Genomic DNA, 16,790 nt, shown 5'->3' with positions numbered 1-16,790 from the left:
TGATGAATGGATAAATGGATGGATGTAGGGTGGACAGATAGATGATTAAATGAGGGAAAGGCCACTTCATATATCGAGGTCCGATGACAGATGAGCCAACTTGGGTCAAACTAAGAATGAACAGCAGAGTGAGGCCTGGACCCAGGTAACTGACCACCCCTCCCCTTGATGTCAGAATGCCCTGTAGCATGATCTGGTGGTCAGCCCCAGGGTGGGGGTGCAGTAGGACCAGGAGTTGGTACCTGCAGGAATCTATAGTCAGACTGTGTCTCATATTAGGTGGCCCATGGGGTCTAGAGCCTTGACCCTGAGTTGAATCTTCTGTGCTGGAATCAAAGGAGGGGGTGGAAGCCCACAAGAAGAGGCGTGAAGGTTCAGGAGGGGGAATGAGTGGGGTCTGACGCCACTGGGACTGTGTGGTTTTGCCCCCTTGGGATCAGGCCCTGAGCTGGGAGCCCCCGAGGCAAAACCCTACTCATTCTTCATGACCCAGGTTGGTGCCACCATCTGTAAGGTCTTCCTCGGCCCTCGGGACTGTTTCCCCAGCATCCAGCACAGAGCCTTGGGAGAGGCTCATTGGGCGTTATGGGGACACGGGGTTGTCCCAAAGGGGGGAGTGAGGAAGAGGTTGGAAGACCGCACCTGTCACTAACTTTCTGGGTCACTTTGGGCGAGTCCCTCAACATCCTGGGGCCTCCATTCCCTCCTCTGTGACCTGTGGGTGGGCTGGCCTTTCCAGAGGGGTTTCAAGAATGATGAGAAACAATCCAGGGGGGGAAAGACACTAGGTATTATTTTTCTACACCGCTTCAGCCCAGCAAAAATGTAATAATATATGTTATACATGTAAAATTAATTTTATGGCTAACATTTAACATGTAATTACAATCTACCAGACTCTCCTGTAAGTGTTTACGTATATCATCTCTCGTCTAATCCTCACAGCAGTCCTACCAGGTACTATCTTTATTTTATTTTGACAGAAGGGGAAACTGAGGCATGGCAAGCATTTAATGGCTTGCCCAAGGTCCCATGAGGAGTAGGTGGTGCAGCGACAATGAAAGCCTGGGCGGGGGCCGGGACCCACATTCTCAGCGAACCTATGGATTATTCAGTGTGCAGCACTCTGCATAGACGCATCAGGAGGGTTTACTGATCTTCTTTTTTTAAAATACGGTTATTTATTTTTCTAGAGAAGGGGAGGGAGGGAGAATAAGAGGGAGAGAAGCATCAATGTGTGGTTGCCTTGAGCATGCCCACTACTGGGGACCTGGCCCGCAACCCAGGCATGTGCCCTGACTGGGAATCACACCAGTGACCCTTTGGTTCACAGGCCTGCATTCAGTCCACTGAGCTACACCAGCCAGGGCTTACTGACCTTGATGACCCCAAGCAAGTCATCAACTTCCTTGAGCCTCATGGGATTTACCTGATGGAAGCGTGGTGGGGAACGGGGCAGATCCTAGCCAATTAGCCCAACATCCTTGGTCTGCAGTTCCCTGCCCTGGCCCAGTCCTGAGTTCTGAGACTTCGTCTGCTTTGTGCGCATCCCCCAAGCACTGGGCACTGCTGCCCGCCTTGAGGGTCGGGGAGGAGTGTAAAAAGAACACTGTTTGGGGTGTCAGGTTAAACGGGTTTCATCCCAGGTTCTATCATTATCTAGCTTTGCGGCTCTGCACAGGTCACTAAAATGCTCTGGGCACCAGTGTCCTTATTTGCAAAGTAAGAGTAACTAATGTGAGTTAATGAAACTAAAGAATAAAGTAAGTTGTGGAGAGGTATTACGTCTACGTGACCGGGACAGAGTGGGGTCTGCGGTAAAAGTGCATTGTATTTTGGTTCTCTTCCCTGTTCACCTGTTTTCGTACGATGCCCTGCCCAGGGCCCACAATCAAATGGCTTTCACTCATTCATCAACCTACTGATGCGAAGCACTTTCTGCACATCCTCCCACTTAACTCTCAAAATAGCTCTGTGGTCCAGGACTGGCCATGGTCACTGTATTAGGGAACGGAGGCAAGAGAGCACATCTGCCTGAAGTTGTACAGTGGACAGGACGTGGAGCCAGGATTTGCACCTCGGTCTGCCTGGTCTCACAGCCCCTGCATTTCACTGTTCAGCTCTCTGTCTCCCCCTGAGACAGGAAGAGCTTCCCCAGGGACTTCAGTGACAATGGGAGAAGGCAGATGACCCACAGTGGCTGGAGGGGGCCTTGTTGGACGGTCAGGTCTGTCTGTGAGCCACTGGGGTCAACTGTAGCAGCTTTTGCATGGAGGGAGCTCTGTCTGCCCCAGGCCAGCTGGCCCCAGGGAAAGGCCGAGGATGGGGACCATTTCCCACCCTAAGCCAGGGTAGCAGTAGCAGTGTGGGGTTTCTGGTCTGCTCCTGTTCAGAGCTGAATAATCTGGAGCCTTTGAAGAAGGGTTTCTGAAAAGCCATCAAGAGTGAATCATTGACTTCGGGAGGCGATGAATCAGCGGGGAGTTCATAAAACGGCAAATGAATCGGGTGCGAGAGCGACGGAACCACTGCCAGTCCCCAGAACCCTCTGGGGACAGAGCGCCGAGAGAAAAGAAACAAAAATAACACGGGCCTTCCTTCCGCCTGCTGCAAACCTGAGTCAGCCCCTCCTTTCATGTGGAAAGGCAGAGGGGACAGAGGGACGAGACCCACTGGTGGGCGAGACCCTCCAGTGGGGGGCTCCCTGGGTCCCGGCTGCAGGTGCAATTAGCAAACGCTTCCCCCCTTCTTTTCAGAAGCCCTCACAAGAAAGAACACTGATTTTGACGAACACCCAAAATAATGTGAGATCAGGCACCATGCATTATGCATGAGGTCTGATTTAACATGAACATTATTTCTTGTGTACGAGACCATATGCCTCCGTGCTGTCTCCGCAGCCTAATAATACCCAGACCCACCCTGGTCAGGCTCAGCCGGAGACACGTCCACTGGGCGTGTGTGCGCGGGGGGCCTTGAAACACGGCCTTCCTGGTACTAAGCTCATCTGAGGGGAGTCCTCTCAGATGACCTGGAGGTGGGTCGCGCCCCAGGACAAACGGCAGGGAGCTGGGGGTGGGTGTGCCTGTGTGAAGTGCCAATGTATGTGTGTGTGAGAGGGAGACAGAGAGAGACAGACAGACATCAGGAGCCCATGACTAGATGATGCTGGGTTCATCACGTGGTGTAGTGGGGACGTGTGAGTAGCTGAGGTTTTACTGCACAAGAGGAATGATGGCAGGAACGGAGAGATCTAATTGCTGTGTGTGTTTGTATATATACACGCATATGTATGTGTGGGGGTGTGTGTTTAAAAAATAAGATCACACATACATACAAACACACAGCCCAACTTGAATTATCTGAAGGGAACAGGAGCGAGCTGGGAGGAGCTGGGAACAATGACGGGCAGAGATGTGTTTGGAAGGCGGTTTGTGGGGTAAGTGCTTGGAAATCCTGGGAGTAGGGGAACCTCGACGGATGCTGCAAAGGAGGACTGCGCGTGCTTCATCGCATGTTACAGGCGCCAGGTGCCCCGTGACCCTGGAGAGCCCAGTGCCAAAGCTCACAAAGCTGGTGCTGGAGAGCCAAACGGCGGCAGGGGTGTGACCATGAGTGTGTTAGCCTGAGTAAGTGAGCAAGCTGGTGAGAGTGTGCATTGGGGTTTTAGCTGGTTGACAGAAGAGGTGGGCATGGGTGTGAGTGGGAGACAGACAGAGGAGGCGGCTGTGAAGGCACATTCCCCAGAGTGGCCGTGGGAACGGCTGGGCTGATAGATGGAGTGAGAGGGGTCTCCAGCAGGCCTGTGTGTGTGAAGTGTGACTGCACCCTTGGAGGTGACAGTTGCCTCTGTCTACCTGGCGCTCCCGAAGAGTAGGCAACTTGAAGCTGACTTTTTGAGGGGACATGTGGCTGTGAGGTGGCCCTGGTGACCGTTGCCATGTCCCAGTTCAGGGACCAATAGAGGGCAGTCCTCCCACACGGAGGCCTCCCAGGCAGCAAGAAGAGTCCTGATCGGCTGGCCAAACACTAAGGGCAAGGTTTTCAAATATGTCAGGCAAGGACAGGATGGACGGCTACTCTGGCTGCAGTCGCTAAGCCGGAGGTCTGAGTGAATCCTCTAGTCAAGCTTAGGAGGAGCACCTAGGCCAGATAACAAACCTCCTCTGGCTCTTTCCCCCACTCAGGTGGGTCTGCTTTCTGGAGCTCAAGCTCTGCCGGGGGAAGCCTGGGCCTGGATACATCATCACTGGGGGTTGGACGCTCCCACACACAGACCCAGAGCCTCTGCAGAGGAGGCTCCATTCCAAACAGCTCTAAGTGGGTAGCCGTGGTTATGGGTCAGCTTGTTCACTGGCCATCCAGTCGAGTCCTGGGGTCGAGGGATGATTGCACCAGACCAAAGCCAGGGAACACATAAGCTAGTGCAAATTCCTGATGCAGGAGGTGGGTGTCCTGGAGGTACTGCGCAGGGCACCTTCTGGGTTTGCCTGGACAACCCCAGGTGACCACAGCGGCTGCCTGCCTTCCTCCTGTTGTTGGCCAGCCCCCACTCTGCAAATGTTCTCCCAGCTGAAGGCATTAGCAGTGTGGCATAGGCTTGCTTTCCCCTCTCCTACCTCTGGGAGCAGCTATGGATTTGCAAGCGCATGGCACACACAAATTCGTACGCCGACACACGGAAGTTCACACAGGGAGAGTAGAGCTCTGACAGGACATGTGGCCACATGACCATAGAAAGTAATTTTGTTCAGATGAGGAAGGAAGATGGGACCAGAAAATTCCAAGTTAGCTAGGGAGAGCTTGGGCTTCCTCCAAGGACGATGCTAGGGACTTCTTCCTCTCTCGAATGAAAGGAAGTCCGAGGGCTCTCAGGAGCGAGCGGGTAGATCTGCACACACATGGGGTGGGGAACGGCTCTGTCAGGCTCACAGCTGACTGTGCTTTTTCTAAACCCTATTCAGGGAGTAAGATTTCAGGGTAAAATATTTCTCTCCCTATGGCTTCTCCTTATATGGTCAAATGTGCTGCGGTTCCTACCCTCAATCCCAGCTGGAGTCTGGGAGAAGGGGTCCGAGGGGCCTTCGGTGACCAGAGGTTGGTTACTGGGTAGCTGTCCCCGGCTGGTGTCTCATTAAGCAAAATCCTCACAAAGTGGAAGATTTTCTTCCGTCCCCTTTTCTACTTTTTAAAAATCTTTTTGTTCTATTCGTCAGCTGCTGCTGGTTCTTGGGAGGCCACATTGTTTTGCTGTTTTTGAGTTGACTTGCTTAAATAATAAATCCACCCTCTTGTACAGGATTAAGCAGATAATTAGGAAATCAATCAATCAATCGGTGTCAGCTGCAGGCAGAGGCCAGAGAAAGGCCCTGTCTTCCCAGTCACCCTTTCTAAACCTGCCGAGGCTCAGGGCAGCGTGGGCCACAGGGAGCTGCTCTGAGCTCCGTTGTGCTTTCATTTCGGGGCCCCAAGGCTGGGCCAAATCCAGGAATGGGGATGTAAGGAGGGAGTGTGGGACTGCTTTGAACGAAGTTTTGTAGGTCGTGGAGCAGGAAATGAGAGGCCAAGGCAAGGTGGCCTGATGCTCTGGGAGGTGGTGTCACCCTGCTGGCCTGTACATTCCTGATCGCCTCTGTAAGAAGCATGGGGAAACTCACCGGCCTGCCAGTGTGGGGACCGGCTGGGACACGGGTGCCAATTACAGGGCTAATTGCCCACTAGGCTGGAGTGAAGGAGAGAGAGAGAGAGAGAGAAAAAAAAAAGGAGCAGTGAGTGAGAGGCTGAGCATTTGAGAACCGTGGTGGCTTTTGTACTGGCAGAGACAATTCTCCCAAGACTGAAGGGCAGAGCCCAGAAAGTCACCGAAACTCTCAACACAGCACAATCACCCTGAGGCCCCAGCCTGGCCAGGGACTGCCAATGTGGGGACCTGGGAACACTCCTCTGAGCATCCTAGATGCTGCGGGCTGGAGCCAGGACCTCTCACAGGCCTAGGTGTGGGCAGCTTCCCTGGTGACAGTGGGGCCACACCTACACCTTCATCCGGACACGACTTTCTCCCCAATCAAGCAATTGTGCCTTCACGCATTGTCCCCAGGCAGAGTAAAAGGAACCTCATGCGGTTTCTCTTGAGAAGGGGAAAGAATGAATCTACAGAATAAACAGGGCTGTTCTAATAGTATTTTTAAGGAGAGTTGTTTTAAAGGCCGATCTTGGCTGGGACACAGGTGGTTTGAGCTGTGGGCCTGGAACGCTGATCTGCCCCCACCAGGCTGACAGGCTGACTCTGGGGAGGGTGTTATGTTGCTGCAGAAGGCTCGGGATGGGGATGTCTGAGGGGCCTGCATCCTCCACCCCGGTGACCACACAGCTGCGGGGCCCTTCCTCAGGCACAAGCTTCACTCCCTGGGGGGATGTGGTCCTTGGGTATCATCCCTAGAGAGGAGATGGCGGAGCTTTTGACCGTATGGTTGTTTACACCCCCCGCTCCTCCATGGGAGAAGTTGAGGCAGGTGGGTTTTTTTGGCTGAGAAGTAGGACGGCCGTAGCTGAAGCAAATGGATAGGGCTCCCTCGCTAGACCCGCTCGTCTCCCGAAGGACCACGGTGGGAATTGCCAGTGGATTCAGGTAGGTTTAGCACCACCTGCTTGAGGATGGAGAACCCGCGGGGACGGGCTGGTGGGGCCTAACCCTGCTTCCCGCTGCCCCAGGACCTGGAATGGTGGAAATCGGCCCAGACCCCACAGGAGGAGTGCAAAGTGAAACCAAAGGCAAGGGCTGGGGTGCAGGTGGGGGATACCAAGACGCCAGGCTTTAGTGCAGGTCAAAGCAGGCTCAGCAGTGGGGCTGTGCCTGAGGTCCTAACAGATGACCCACGTTCAGTGTGGTGTCTGCAGTGCACTGTCCCAGCCCTCGTCTGGTCTCAGGATAGTCTGCTTATGGGAGTGAACACGAGGCAGCTTCATCTTTCCTAAACTCACCCATCAGAGGCAAGGGCCCAGATGTTGCCCAAGTGAACAGGCTGTCCCGACATTGGCCTGGAAGGAGGTTTGTGTGGTCACCTTTCTCTCAAATAGTGAGGCTAGGGGAGGGGAGCCAGGACACTTTACCCACAATCCACCCAGCCCTGGTAGTAAAGAGGACAGGAGACAGCCCTGGGGTACATGTTTATGTGAGTAATAAAATATTTACTATAACATAAATATAAAGGGAACTTCCCAGTCTACGTTATTATTATTTTTTTGCAATAAAGATACAAAGAGAATGCACCAAATCATTGTTCCAAAAAATAATAAAAATAACAAAATTTAAATTCAAACTGTAATAAACAAAACAAGAAATGGAGAAGGGGGAAGCTCCAAACACATCCAGAAATAAATAGAGATGGGTCAGAAATCTGGAAATCATATTAAAATATCTTTTTCGGATTAGTCGGTGTACAAAATCCTTTAGGATGGGGACAGAGGGCAACCCGGAAAACCAAAAAATAAAAATCAAGCACAAAATGTTTCTTTCCCCCGCCAGTGTGTACAATATCTCACATATTTACATGGCTCCCACCTCACCTCAAACGTGGGTAATTTCTCTCCCGGCCTCCCGCATCCCAGGGGGCTGCAGAGGTTGCAGACAGAAGCTGCTGGGACTCAGGCAGAAGGCTCTCAGGGATCGGCTTATTTCTACAGCTGGTTAAAAAATACCTCCAACTTTTCCAAGTTTCGTTTGTTTGTGGCCAGGAGGGCAGGGCCCGGCGGGAGGCAGGGCCCCGCTTCGCGGTGGTCGGTCTGCAGTGGAGTAGAACCCCCTTCCCCTTGGGGTGTGGGTGGGAGCGCAGACCCCTACAGCGCGGCCCGAACCGAGCTGAAACTCGGATAAAACGAAACGAAAATGAGCACTCAAAATTTTTTTGTTAGGATTTTTGTTGTTGTTGTTGTTGTTTTTTTTTGTTGTTTTGCTTTTTGGGGGGTAGGGTAGGGAAGGTAAGAGGGAAAAATAAATTAGGCTAGATTAAAGCTTTGGCTATTTCCTGCTTTTTATACACAGACGCGGCTCTCGCGGCCTCCCCTCCGGGGCCCCGATAAATACAGTATACAGCGATTTAAATTAAGGGCGCGGGCGGAGTTAGAAGGACCCCAGGAACCGAGGGGCTCCATGAATAAATAAAAACCGTAAAAAACCAAGCCCGGAGGAAGGGTAAGGGGGATGGGGAGCAACCTTATGGGAGAGAAGAGGCATGGAGCGAATAAAGTGACAGTCCCCCACTCTCGATCCGCAGGCTCCAGTATCCGCGCGGGGGAGAGGGGACGGGGAACCCTTCTCTCTTCGTCCTCTCTCCCTTTCTCCCGGGGAATTCCTAACCCCGTACCGCGTTACCTGTCGCTGTGGGGAGGCCGCTGCCGGGATCCGGCCCGAACAGCCCGGGGATCAGGGGCGGGGGTCGTCGAGGGAGTGGGGGCAGGGAGCAGGCACCGGGCAGGATGCCCAGGGTGAGTTGGCGTGGTCCGGATCTTCCCTTCTTTCCCCCGGGGTTCGGGCGACGCAGCCTATCCGTCGTCTTCGCCGCTCGTTGGAGAAGGTCGTCCGGGTGTTTGGTTTTGTTCTAAAGTTTCTGGGCTTTTTGTAAAATCCAAAGCAACCGAACAAAAAGAGTACAGGCCGCGCTGCGCCTCGCCGCGCGCCGGCGGGGGCCCGGCCCGCGGGGTCACTGCACTGAGCCAGGCAGTGTGTGGTGGTGGTGGTGGTGCAGCCCTGCCGATGGGGGAGGCGGGGGCGCGGAGGGCGGCGACGCACCGCCCCCGCCTGGCCCCAGCTCTCCGGGTGCGTAAACGTCGTCCATGGGTGGGTGGCCCGCGCCGGCCGCGGGGGTCATGCGCTTCTCCTTCTGCCGCCGGTTGCAGAACCAGACACGCACCACCTCCTTTTCCAGCTGCAGGCTGTCGGCCAGGCCAGTGATCTCGTGCGCTGAGGGCTTGGGGCACTTGAGAAAGTGGCTCTCGAGCGCGCCTTTGACTCCCACCTCGATGGATGTACGCTTCTTGCGCTTGCGGCCCTGAGCCGCGATTTTGTCTAGGTTGGTGGGGCTGCCGCTGGATGAGTCGGTCTCTTCCAGCCACTTGTTGAGCAGAGGCTTGAGTTTGCACATGTTTTTGAAGCTCAGCTGGAGGGCCTCGAAGCGGCAGATGGTGGTCTGCGAGAACACATTACCGTAGAGCGTGCCCAGTGCCAGCCCCACGTCGGCCTGTGTGAAGCCCAGCTTGATGCGCCGCTGCTTGAATTGCTTGGCGAACTGCTCCAGGTCGTCGGAGCTGGGCGCGTCCTCGTCCGAGTGCTCGCCCACCGACGAGCCACCACCGCCAGCGCCTGGGTGCAGGTGCGCTGCTGCCGCGTGCAGGCCGCCGGCGTGTGCATGTCCGTGTGCGTGTCCGTGGGCACCCAGGTGCGGTGGAGGCGACGGCTCCAGCTGCGCCTCGTGGCCGTCCTCATGCAGCGCATGGTGCAGGCTCGGCCCTGCGCCACCGCCGCCTGCTGCCAGCATCCCGGCCAGGCCGCTGCCGCCGCCCCCTGGGTAGGCCGCTTGAGCATACAGGCCGAGCGGCTGGGGCTGGTGGCCCCCGCCGGCCCCTGGCGACGGCGACATAGCCGGGCCCAAGTGGTGCGCCGTGCCGCCCTGCGCCCATGCTGCGCCCGCGTGGGCCGCCCCCTGGTGCACCAGGCGTGCGTGGAAACCGCCGCCGCCGCCGTCGTCGGCTCGACCAGTGCCGCCGCCTCCTGCCTTGCCGTGTTCCAGGTGCGGGCCACCAGCCCAGTCGCCGCCACCTCCTCCTCCTGTGGGTAGCCACTGGGGGTGCGCTAGGCCCACGGGGTGGCCTGCGCCCGCGCCCAGCCACTCGTGGTGCATCAGCTTCTGCACTTCGCGGTACGCGGCCCCCGCGTGCAGCCGCTCGGCGGCTGCCGCCGCTGCCGCCGCTGCCGCCGCGTCTGGGTGCATGAGCGGTCCCGTGCCCCCGGCTCCGCCACCAGGGCCCCGCGGCAGGTACTGCGCGGTAGTGGCCATACCGCCTGGTGTCCTGCGCTGCACCGCGCCGCCGCTCCGCTCCGTCTGCGGGCCCTGCTACCGCGCTCCGCCGGCTTAAAGCCTAGACCCGCTCAGCGCTCCGGAGCTCCACCCCTCCCGCCGCCCATTGGCTGCCCGCAGAGACACCTCCCACCCCCCCCCAGCCGGGCCCCCGCCCCCCGCCCCCGCCTGCTGCTCAGCCTGGCCGCCCGGAGCTCACCATTGGGTTTCGCGCCCGGGGTCCCGTGCGCCGGCTGTGCTGATTGGCAGCTGGGACTTCATTCAGGGACCCCCACCATCTGCGTACACACTCACGCCCTGGGGGCGCGGCCGCCACGTGGGGAGTGGCGCGGGGGTGGCACTGGGACCGCGCCCCCTCCAGTCCTGGCTGCGTGGGCCCCTCTTTCCCCTGTGCTGGTGGCTCGGAGCCCTTAGGGTCCCACTCTACACGAGAGCTGAATTCTCGTCCTGTCTTCTGCCCAAGCGCCCAGAGGCGGCAGCGATGATTGAGGGCTCCGGGAGGCGCTCGGGCTCCGGGAGGCGCTCGGCCTCCGAGAAGCAGTTCAGCCCCCCGCTCTTCCCTCCGCTGTGCCGCAGTCGGCGGGCCAGGATTCCCGCGTGGCTTGGCGGCTGCGAGCGGGAGGCGGCATGAGTCCCCAACTCGGTTACGGCGCGGCCGCTCACCTTGTCCGTCTTGCTCCCGCGGTTTACAGCGGGCGTAGAGCTGCCATCTGTGCACCTCGCCGCGCGTCTCCTTTCCTTTCTCCTTGTAGACTCATCGCCGCTACTGCGCCGACCTCAGTTGCCCTGACAGCACGTCCAGCGCGGGCAAAGTCGGACCCGAGGTGGCTTCACGCCTCGCACGGACTCCCCTTCTCCCGGGCACGGTGGCCTAGGTAAGTACCATGTGGAGGCTCGGGGTGGAACGGCCCCTGGCAGAGATGTGATCAGGCTGCTTGGGGTTTTCTGGTTTTGGAGTGAGAGGTATTAGACTGTAGTAGCTTCCGGGATAACACCGCGGACGGGGGGTGGTGGATCGCTGGGGTCATCGGTATCTGTCCCACGCCACCTTCTCCCTCCTTTTTCTCCCTGCCTGACCAGCTCATTGGCCGGGGTCATGACGGGGTCACGCCCGGGGAAGCTTGCTGCGGGTGAGGAGTGGCAGGGACTTGGGGAAAGGCGTCTGCCACTTCAGAAATCCAGCGTGCCTTCAGTCCAGGAGCTGTCCAGCCCACAATGAAGCCTTGGAACTGATCTAACCCGGTTTGCTTGGGGCTACTGAAAAAGGAATAGAGACAGAGTGGGCCTTATTGGCAGAGCGAGGAATGCAGTTCGGGTACCTCCTCATCCCTCCCCATTTGAGGACTCTGAAGGATCCTGAGTGGCCTCGGACTTCAGCATTAGCTGGTCTATGCCTCTAAACCCCACGTTGGGTTAGAGGCTGAGCAGAGCGAACTGCGACCTCCACCTCTTTCTCACACTGAGGTTTGACTGGCACAGTGTTCCAGCGCTAGCCCACCTCTTTCCTGTCCCCGATGTGGTCTCGGATGCATTCATAGATTCCAGGGCTCTGGGGTCCCAGGTCACAGAACTGAGCTGGGGGCCCAGCAAGGGCTCTGAGACTGGGCACGTCAGGACTGTGGAATAAAGCCTCAGAGTGCGAAGAAGGGTGATGGGAGATTTAGTGGTGGCGGCCATGGGGGTGGTCCCCGGGGTGGCTGGGGCACAGTCCACAGTGACAAGGGTCATCCTGGGCACAGGTTTTGCTCGCCTAGGCTCTAAAACCCCAGGACTAGCCTCTGGCTGGTTCCCAAGGGATAGAGTGGGACAGGGCAAGGTCCTTCTCCGGCCAGTTGCCACTGTCCCGAGCAGGCTCTTTAGTGATCAGCCTTGTTGCAAGAGCTGTGTCTGAATCTTGGACTGATGGGGGGCTTCCTTGGACTCTGGTCCAGGAAGTGGTCACCTTGAACCATCTTTCCGTTGTAAGATCATAAAGCAGCAGACCTCCTGGCCCACTTGCCTTCCTAGCCCCTCCCCCAAGCCCAGGAGGTAGGACCAAGGCTGGGAATCCTGTAATGAAGGCTCATTTCCTGCCAGCCCTAACTACACCTGCATGACCTGGAAGCTTGGGCTTTCAACCTGGACCTGCCACTCTCCTCCTGGGCAAGAATAACTTTGGTCCAGTCTCTCTAGCTCTTGCTTTTTCTACCTGTAAATTGGGAATAATAGTACCATAGACAGCCTACCTGTCTCACTAAGGTAAGTTGGAAGGTGGTTCAAGATAATGGGGGTGAAAGAGTCCCAGAAAGGGCGTTTACTTTGCTTGCTTCTGTTGTTAGTACTCAGTGAATAGGCAAGTTACTCCCCTGCTCTAATTAAATCTTGGTTTCCTCATTTTTAGAGGGGCCTATAGGGGCTTGGGCCCCCTGACCTCTCAAGGCCCTTCCAGTTCTGATGGTCTGATTCTATGAATTGGCCCCAGTTTCTGTCGGAGGAAGGGAAATGTCTGGACAGTGGGTGGGTGTTGCGATGTCTGGTCTTTAGGACTATCCCTGAGACTTGAATGGCGATGGCACGGTGTTTTGCCAAGTGCTTTTCACCGTTGCTGTGCCTGCGCTGCTGAGCCCTGTGAGAGTGCACCGAGGCTGGTGTCACCCTGCACAGCTGAGAGAACTGAGGCTTGTCCGTGGGCACAGAACCCAAGAAGGCCCCCACTCCTCATCCTGCTCCCAGGGGGATGGGCCAGGGTGCCTGTGGAGGCTGCGGCCTTGGCCATCGAAGCAGGGATAGCCCGTGGCCCTATCTCTGGTCGTTCTCTGGGAGAAAGCCAGGGCCAGCTGGAGCCCCGAAGCTGGATTCCCAGGTCTGTGCTGAATTGAGGGGTGTCTGCAGCAAAGCCAGGCTCCTAGGCCGCCACCAGCTTGTCAGTCTGCAAATCTCAGTCCCAATTCCTTTACTCCTGTTAGCAGCCCTGTGACTTTGTGCTGGTTGCTTTGCCTGTTGGAGCCTCGGTTTCTTCATCATGAAACGGGAACGACAATGCCTGCTTCTCAGGATTGCGCTGATGCTCCGGAGATGGAGCAAAGCATGTCATTTAGATGTCCTGTTGATGTTAGGTGCCGCCCCTGTGGTGAGTGGCAGTGTGACCTAGGAAAGGAGGACATCCCTTTCTCTGCTTTGGGAGTTTTAGACCCTCTCCAATGATAAGGATTTGGTATTGAGTCAAAATTTTCTTGTATTTGAGAGTTTTATTCCCCAGGACATCGCCACATCCTCTTGGCTCTTGCTTCAAAAGTTCTGTGTAGGACACAGTGGGGACTGGGGCGTGGCCACTGGCAGAGACCCCTGCTGCAGGACAACCCTTCCCTCCTGGAGCCCTAGCCCCACAGACCCCGGGCAGAATTTGGCACACAGAAGTCAGACACCCAGCTGACCCACACGGACACAGAACGGTTTAGACACGTGAACAGATGTATGTGTACACACACATTCAGATACACACATGCATTTTTGCCCAGGGACAAACAGTAGGGACACAGACTTGCACATTAGGTTGGGCACTCACAGATATTCGTATTCACACAGACCGACACCCAGTGATAAATATAGGCATGTGTCTAAACAGGAACATATGCAGAGCCTACATATAGGCTGAAGTAGGCTCTAGCAGGCATTCCTTCTGCAGCGACACAGAAATACACACGACCTACAGGCCCTTTGGGGTCCCAAGCATTGGAGCCCCTCAATGGCGTGCCAGTTCTCATAAATAGGCACACCCTCATGTTCACACACATGAACATAGAGCCAGCCACGGACAATCACCACCCCCGTCACTGCACAGATACGAAGAGTCCCATTTCACACATCCCGTAGCCACACGCACATGCACCTACACCCTGTGGGAACGCATTCATCTGCACAAGGGACCAGAAGCGGAGTTTGGGCCGTATGGTTTGGCAGCGGTGCGAGTCCCAAGGAAGCAGGAAAGCCCTTTCTTTTCCTGTTTTTTTCACTCCCCTTGTCTGTGGAGGGCAGCTCCCCGCCAGGCTGCCGCCAGTCTCAGAGGCTCCCAGGCTTCTCTCCTCTGCGGGGGCCCCTGCTCAGCCCACCCCCAGGCCAGGAGCTTCCAGGGTTTTCCCAGAGTGGCTCGGCCTCCCCCAGGCTCTGGAGTGTGACCGGGCGCCTGCTCATTTGACACAGGTCACCGAGCCTCCAGCAGATGGGGCCCTCACGGTGGGGGGTCTCCAGGCGAGAGGGGTTGCAGGGGGAGGCTCTGCGGGGATGATGGCAACTACGCAAGCTCCAGCCCCGCATCCTCTCCCTGCAGAGCCCCGAGTCCCAGACACAAACCTCTGCCATCTATGTTCGTACTCCCTCCCGAGAGATTCAGACCTGGCCTCTAGAACACAGCCATACTCCCCATCAGCACCCTTCAGCCACACATGCACCGTGATACTGCAGACCCACACCCCAGACAGGCGAGCCTGCACAATGGCACACGGAGCAAGATTTGGGAGGGAAGAGTGGGTAGCTGGATCTGGCTGCCTTTCCCCTCTGGACTGGGGGCCCCTGTGCTGTGTCTTGTCAGTTGGTCAGTGGGGACTCAGAGTCCAGGAATCGCTGAGAGCAGGTGCAATTGCAGACCCAAGGGCTTTTCGGTTCTGGGGAGAGACAGGCTCTAGCACACTCCTCCTGAACTCTTTGAAGTCAGGAATGCTGAGAAGAGGCAAAGAGAGGGAGATTGGAGCCCGTGGGGAAGGCTGCTGGAGGAGCTGGTGTCTTTAGGATGTCCTGTGTGCCTGTCTCTTTGGCCAGGGCGGACCTGGCTCGGGGGAGGACAGGATGGCAACACTCACCATCTTTCCCTTCTGCCCGTCTTCTCCTCGTGCCCTAGATCCTTCGTTTTCAGACTGTCAAGAGATCTGGGTCCCATCCTGGCTCAGACTCAGCCCTGCTGGGTGACACTGGACCTGACTCAGCCTCCTAATCACGGTGAACCTCAACATCCTCATCTGTAAGCTGGGCAGGATGGCTTCTGTTAGTTTCTTGTGAAGGCAGGATGAGATCACTGCACAGATGGAAACTTGGAAGGGGGAAAGCGTGGCTTGGTTTTTCTCCCCAGGTGCCTGGGGTGAGTAAGAGGCTATGTGAGCAGGATCAGAACCTGCCTGCTCCCCCAACCAGTTCTTGCTAAGCGATGTCAGGGGTGACCACGCCTATACCTTGTTGTTTGGACTGGACTCTGTTTTTTTTTTTTACTAATTTAAAGATAAGATTTTATTTATTTATCTTTAGAGAGGAAGGGAAGGAGAGAAGGAGAGAAATATCAATGTATGGTTGCCTCTCGTGAGTCCCCTGCTGGGAACTGGCCTGCAACCCAGGCATGTGCCCTGACTGGGAATTGAACCGCGATCATGTGGTTTGCAGGCCTGTGCTCAATCCACTGAGCTACACCAGCCAGGGCTGGACTGTGTTTTTGACTGCAAGAGCCTGGCGGGGTCCTGGCCATCACAGATTCCCACCTGGGGCAGCACCAGAGTCATCTTGTCTATTGGCTGCCTTGGTGCAGGTTGGTGTCAGCTAAACAGATTCCTAGCGCTCACCACCATCCAGAAAGTTCTTCCACGTAGGATGTGATTGCTGTTCTGAGCTCCCAAGTTCCCACCTACTCTCCCTGTGAACTCAGACCCTCCAGGTGTCTGCACCTCTTCCGTCCTTCCTGTGCTCAGAAGAGCCCATAAGAGAGGAGAAGCAGAGGGGGAGGAAGGCCTTTGGCCGAGGAGAAAGGAGCCGTCTCCCTTCTTTAATCTAAAGTTCCCTATCTCTCAGTCTCGCCGAAGGCAAGGTGAGCTGGAAGGTAAAATATCTCCTAGGGCTGGACCATTCCTTGGATGGCTCCTCCCCGGCTCTGTCCCTAGGCTGTGGGTGGAGGCAGGGGGTCCTCCCAGGGCATCAGTAGGATGTTCTATTGAGGGTGGCCAATTGCTCTCAAAATTTACTCTCATTTCTAGCAGAGGGGCAGCCTCAGAGCTGGCGTTAATGCGTACAGTCCGGGTATGCAGAACACGCTCTCTGCCAATCGGTAAATCATTAGTGGGATTAATCACTCTGAAAGGCTGGGGCTAGGTTTGAGGGCTTTTTTTTTTTTTTAACACTTTTTATCTAGATGGCTGCAAAATTCACCACCACAGCATGGGGAGGGAGCAGCGAGTGATAATTTAAGTCCTCGTCCCCAATGTTAGGAGAGCGAGGTGCCTTCCTGGGCTGATGTCAGCTTTGTGACCGATAATCGGGGATGGCCTGGGCAGCTTGGGTTGGGTAGGATGGTGGGAGGAGTTCTCTAGCTTTTGTGTGTGGTAGTGTTTATAGTAGTGTGTTGAGGGCTTGAGGTGCATATGTGGTGACTGTGTGTTAGCATGCTTACATGGGTTCCTGTGTTTGTATTTCAAAGATGCCCGGAAGTATTTCAGGGTGTATCGATGTTTGCGGCTGTGCCTGACAGTGCTTTCTTTTGAGAGTAGTTTTAAAGGCCACATCTCACTCCCTCAGCCTCCACATGGCTCTTGAGGAGGTGTAGGTAGAAATAGAGGGAAGTCCCAATAGGACCATCTGGGGAGGGGTGGGGAGTGGCTCAAGGTTAATTTACATATTCATGAGCCATGCCTCCCAGCTCCCCACCAGAAGAGACTGAGTCTAGTGGAGGCTCTCACTGTACCACCTCTGGCTCCCCAATCCAAG

General features: G+C 56.1%; 1 protein-coding gene across 1 annotated transcript; it reads right to left on the bottom strand.

Annotated features, from left to right (window-relative positions):
* Window positions 1-7,288: 7,288 nt before the first annotated feature.
* POU3F1 (POU class 3 homeobox 1) lies at window positions 7,289-10,088 on the bottom strand. Its single transcript, XM_037032638.1, has one exon. The coding sequence runs from the start codon at window positions 10,050-10,052 to the stop codon at window positions 8,700-8,702; it is 1,353 nt and encodes a 450-aa protein (XP_036888533.1). The 5' UTR covers window positions 10,053-10,088; the 3' UTR covers window positions 7,289-8,699.
* Window positions 10,089-16,790: the final 6,702 nt, after the last annotated feature.

Source organism: Sturnira hondurensis, unplaced genomic scaffold (assembly GCF_014824575.4).
Source record: "Sturnira hondurensis isolate 20B ecotype Veracruz unplaced genomic scaffold, ASM1482457v3 Scaffold0021490, whole genome shotgun sequence".
NCBI lineage: Eukaryota > Metazoa > Chordata > Mammalia > Chiroptera > Phyllostomidae > Sturnira > Sturnira hondurensis.
This window is presented reverse-complemented; position numbering and strand designations above follow the sequence as displayed.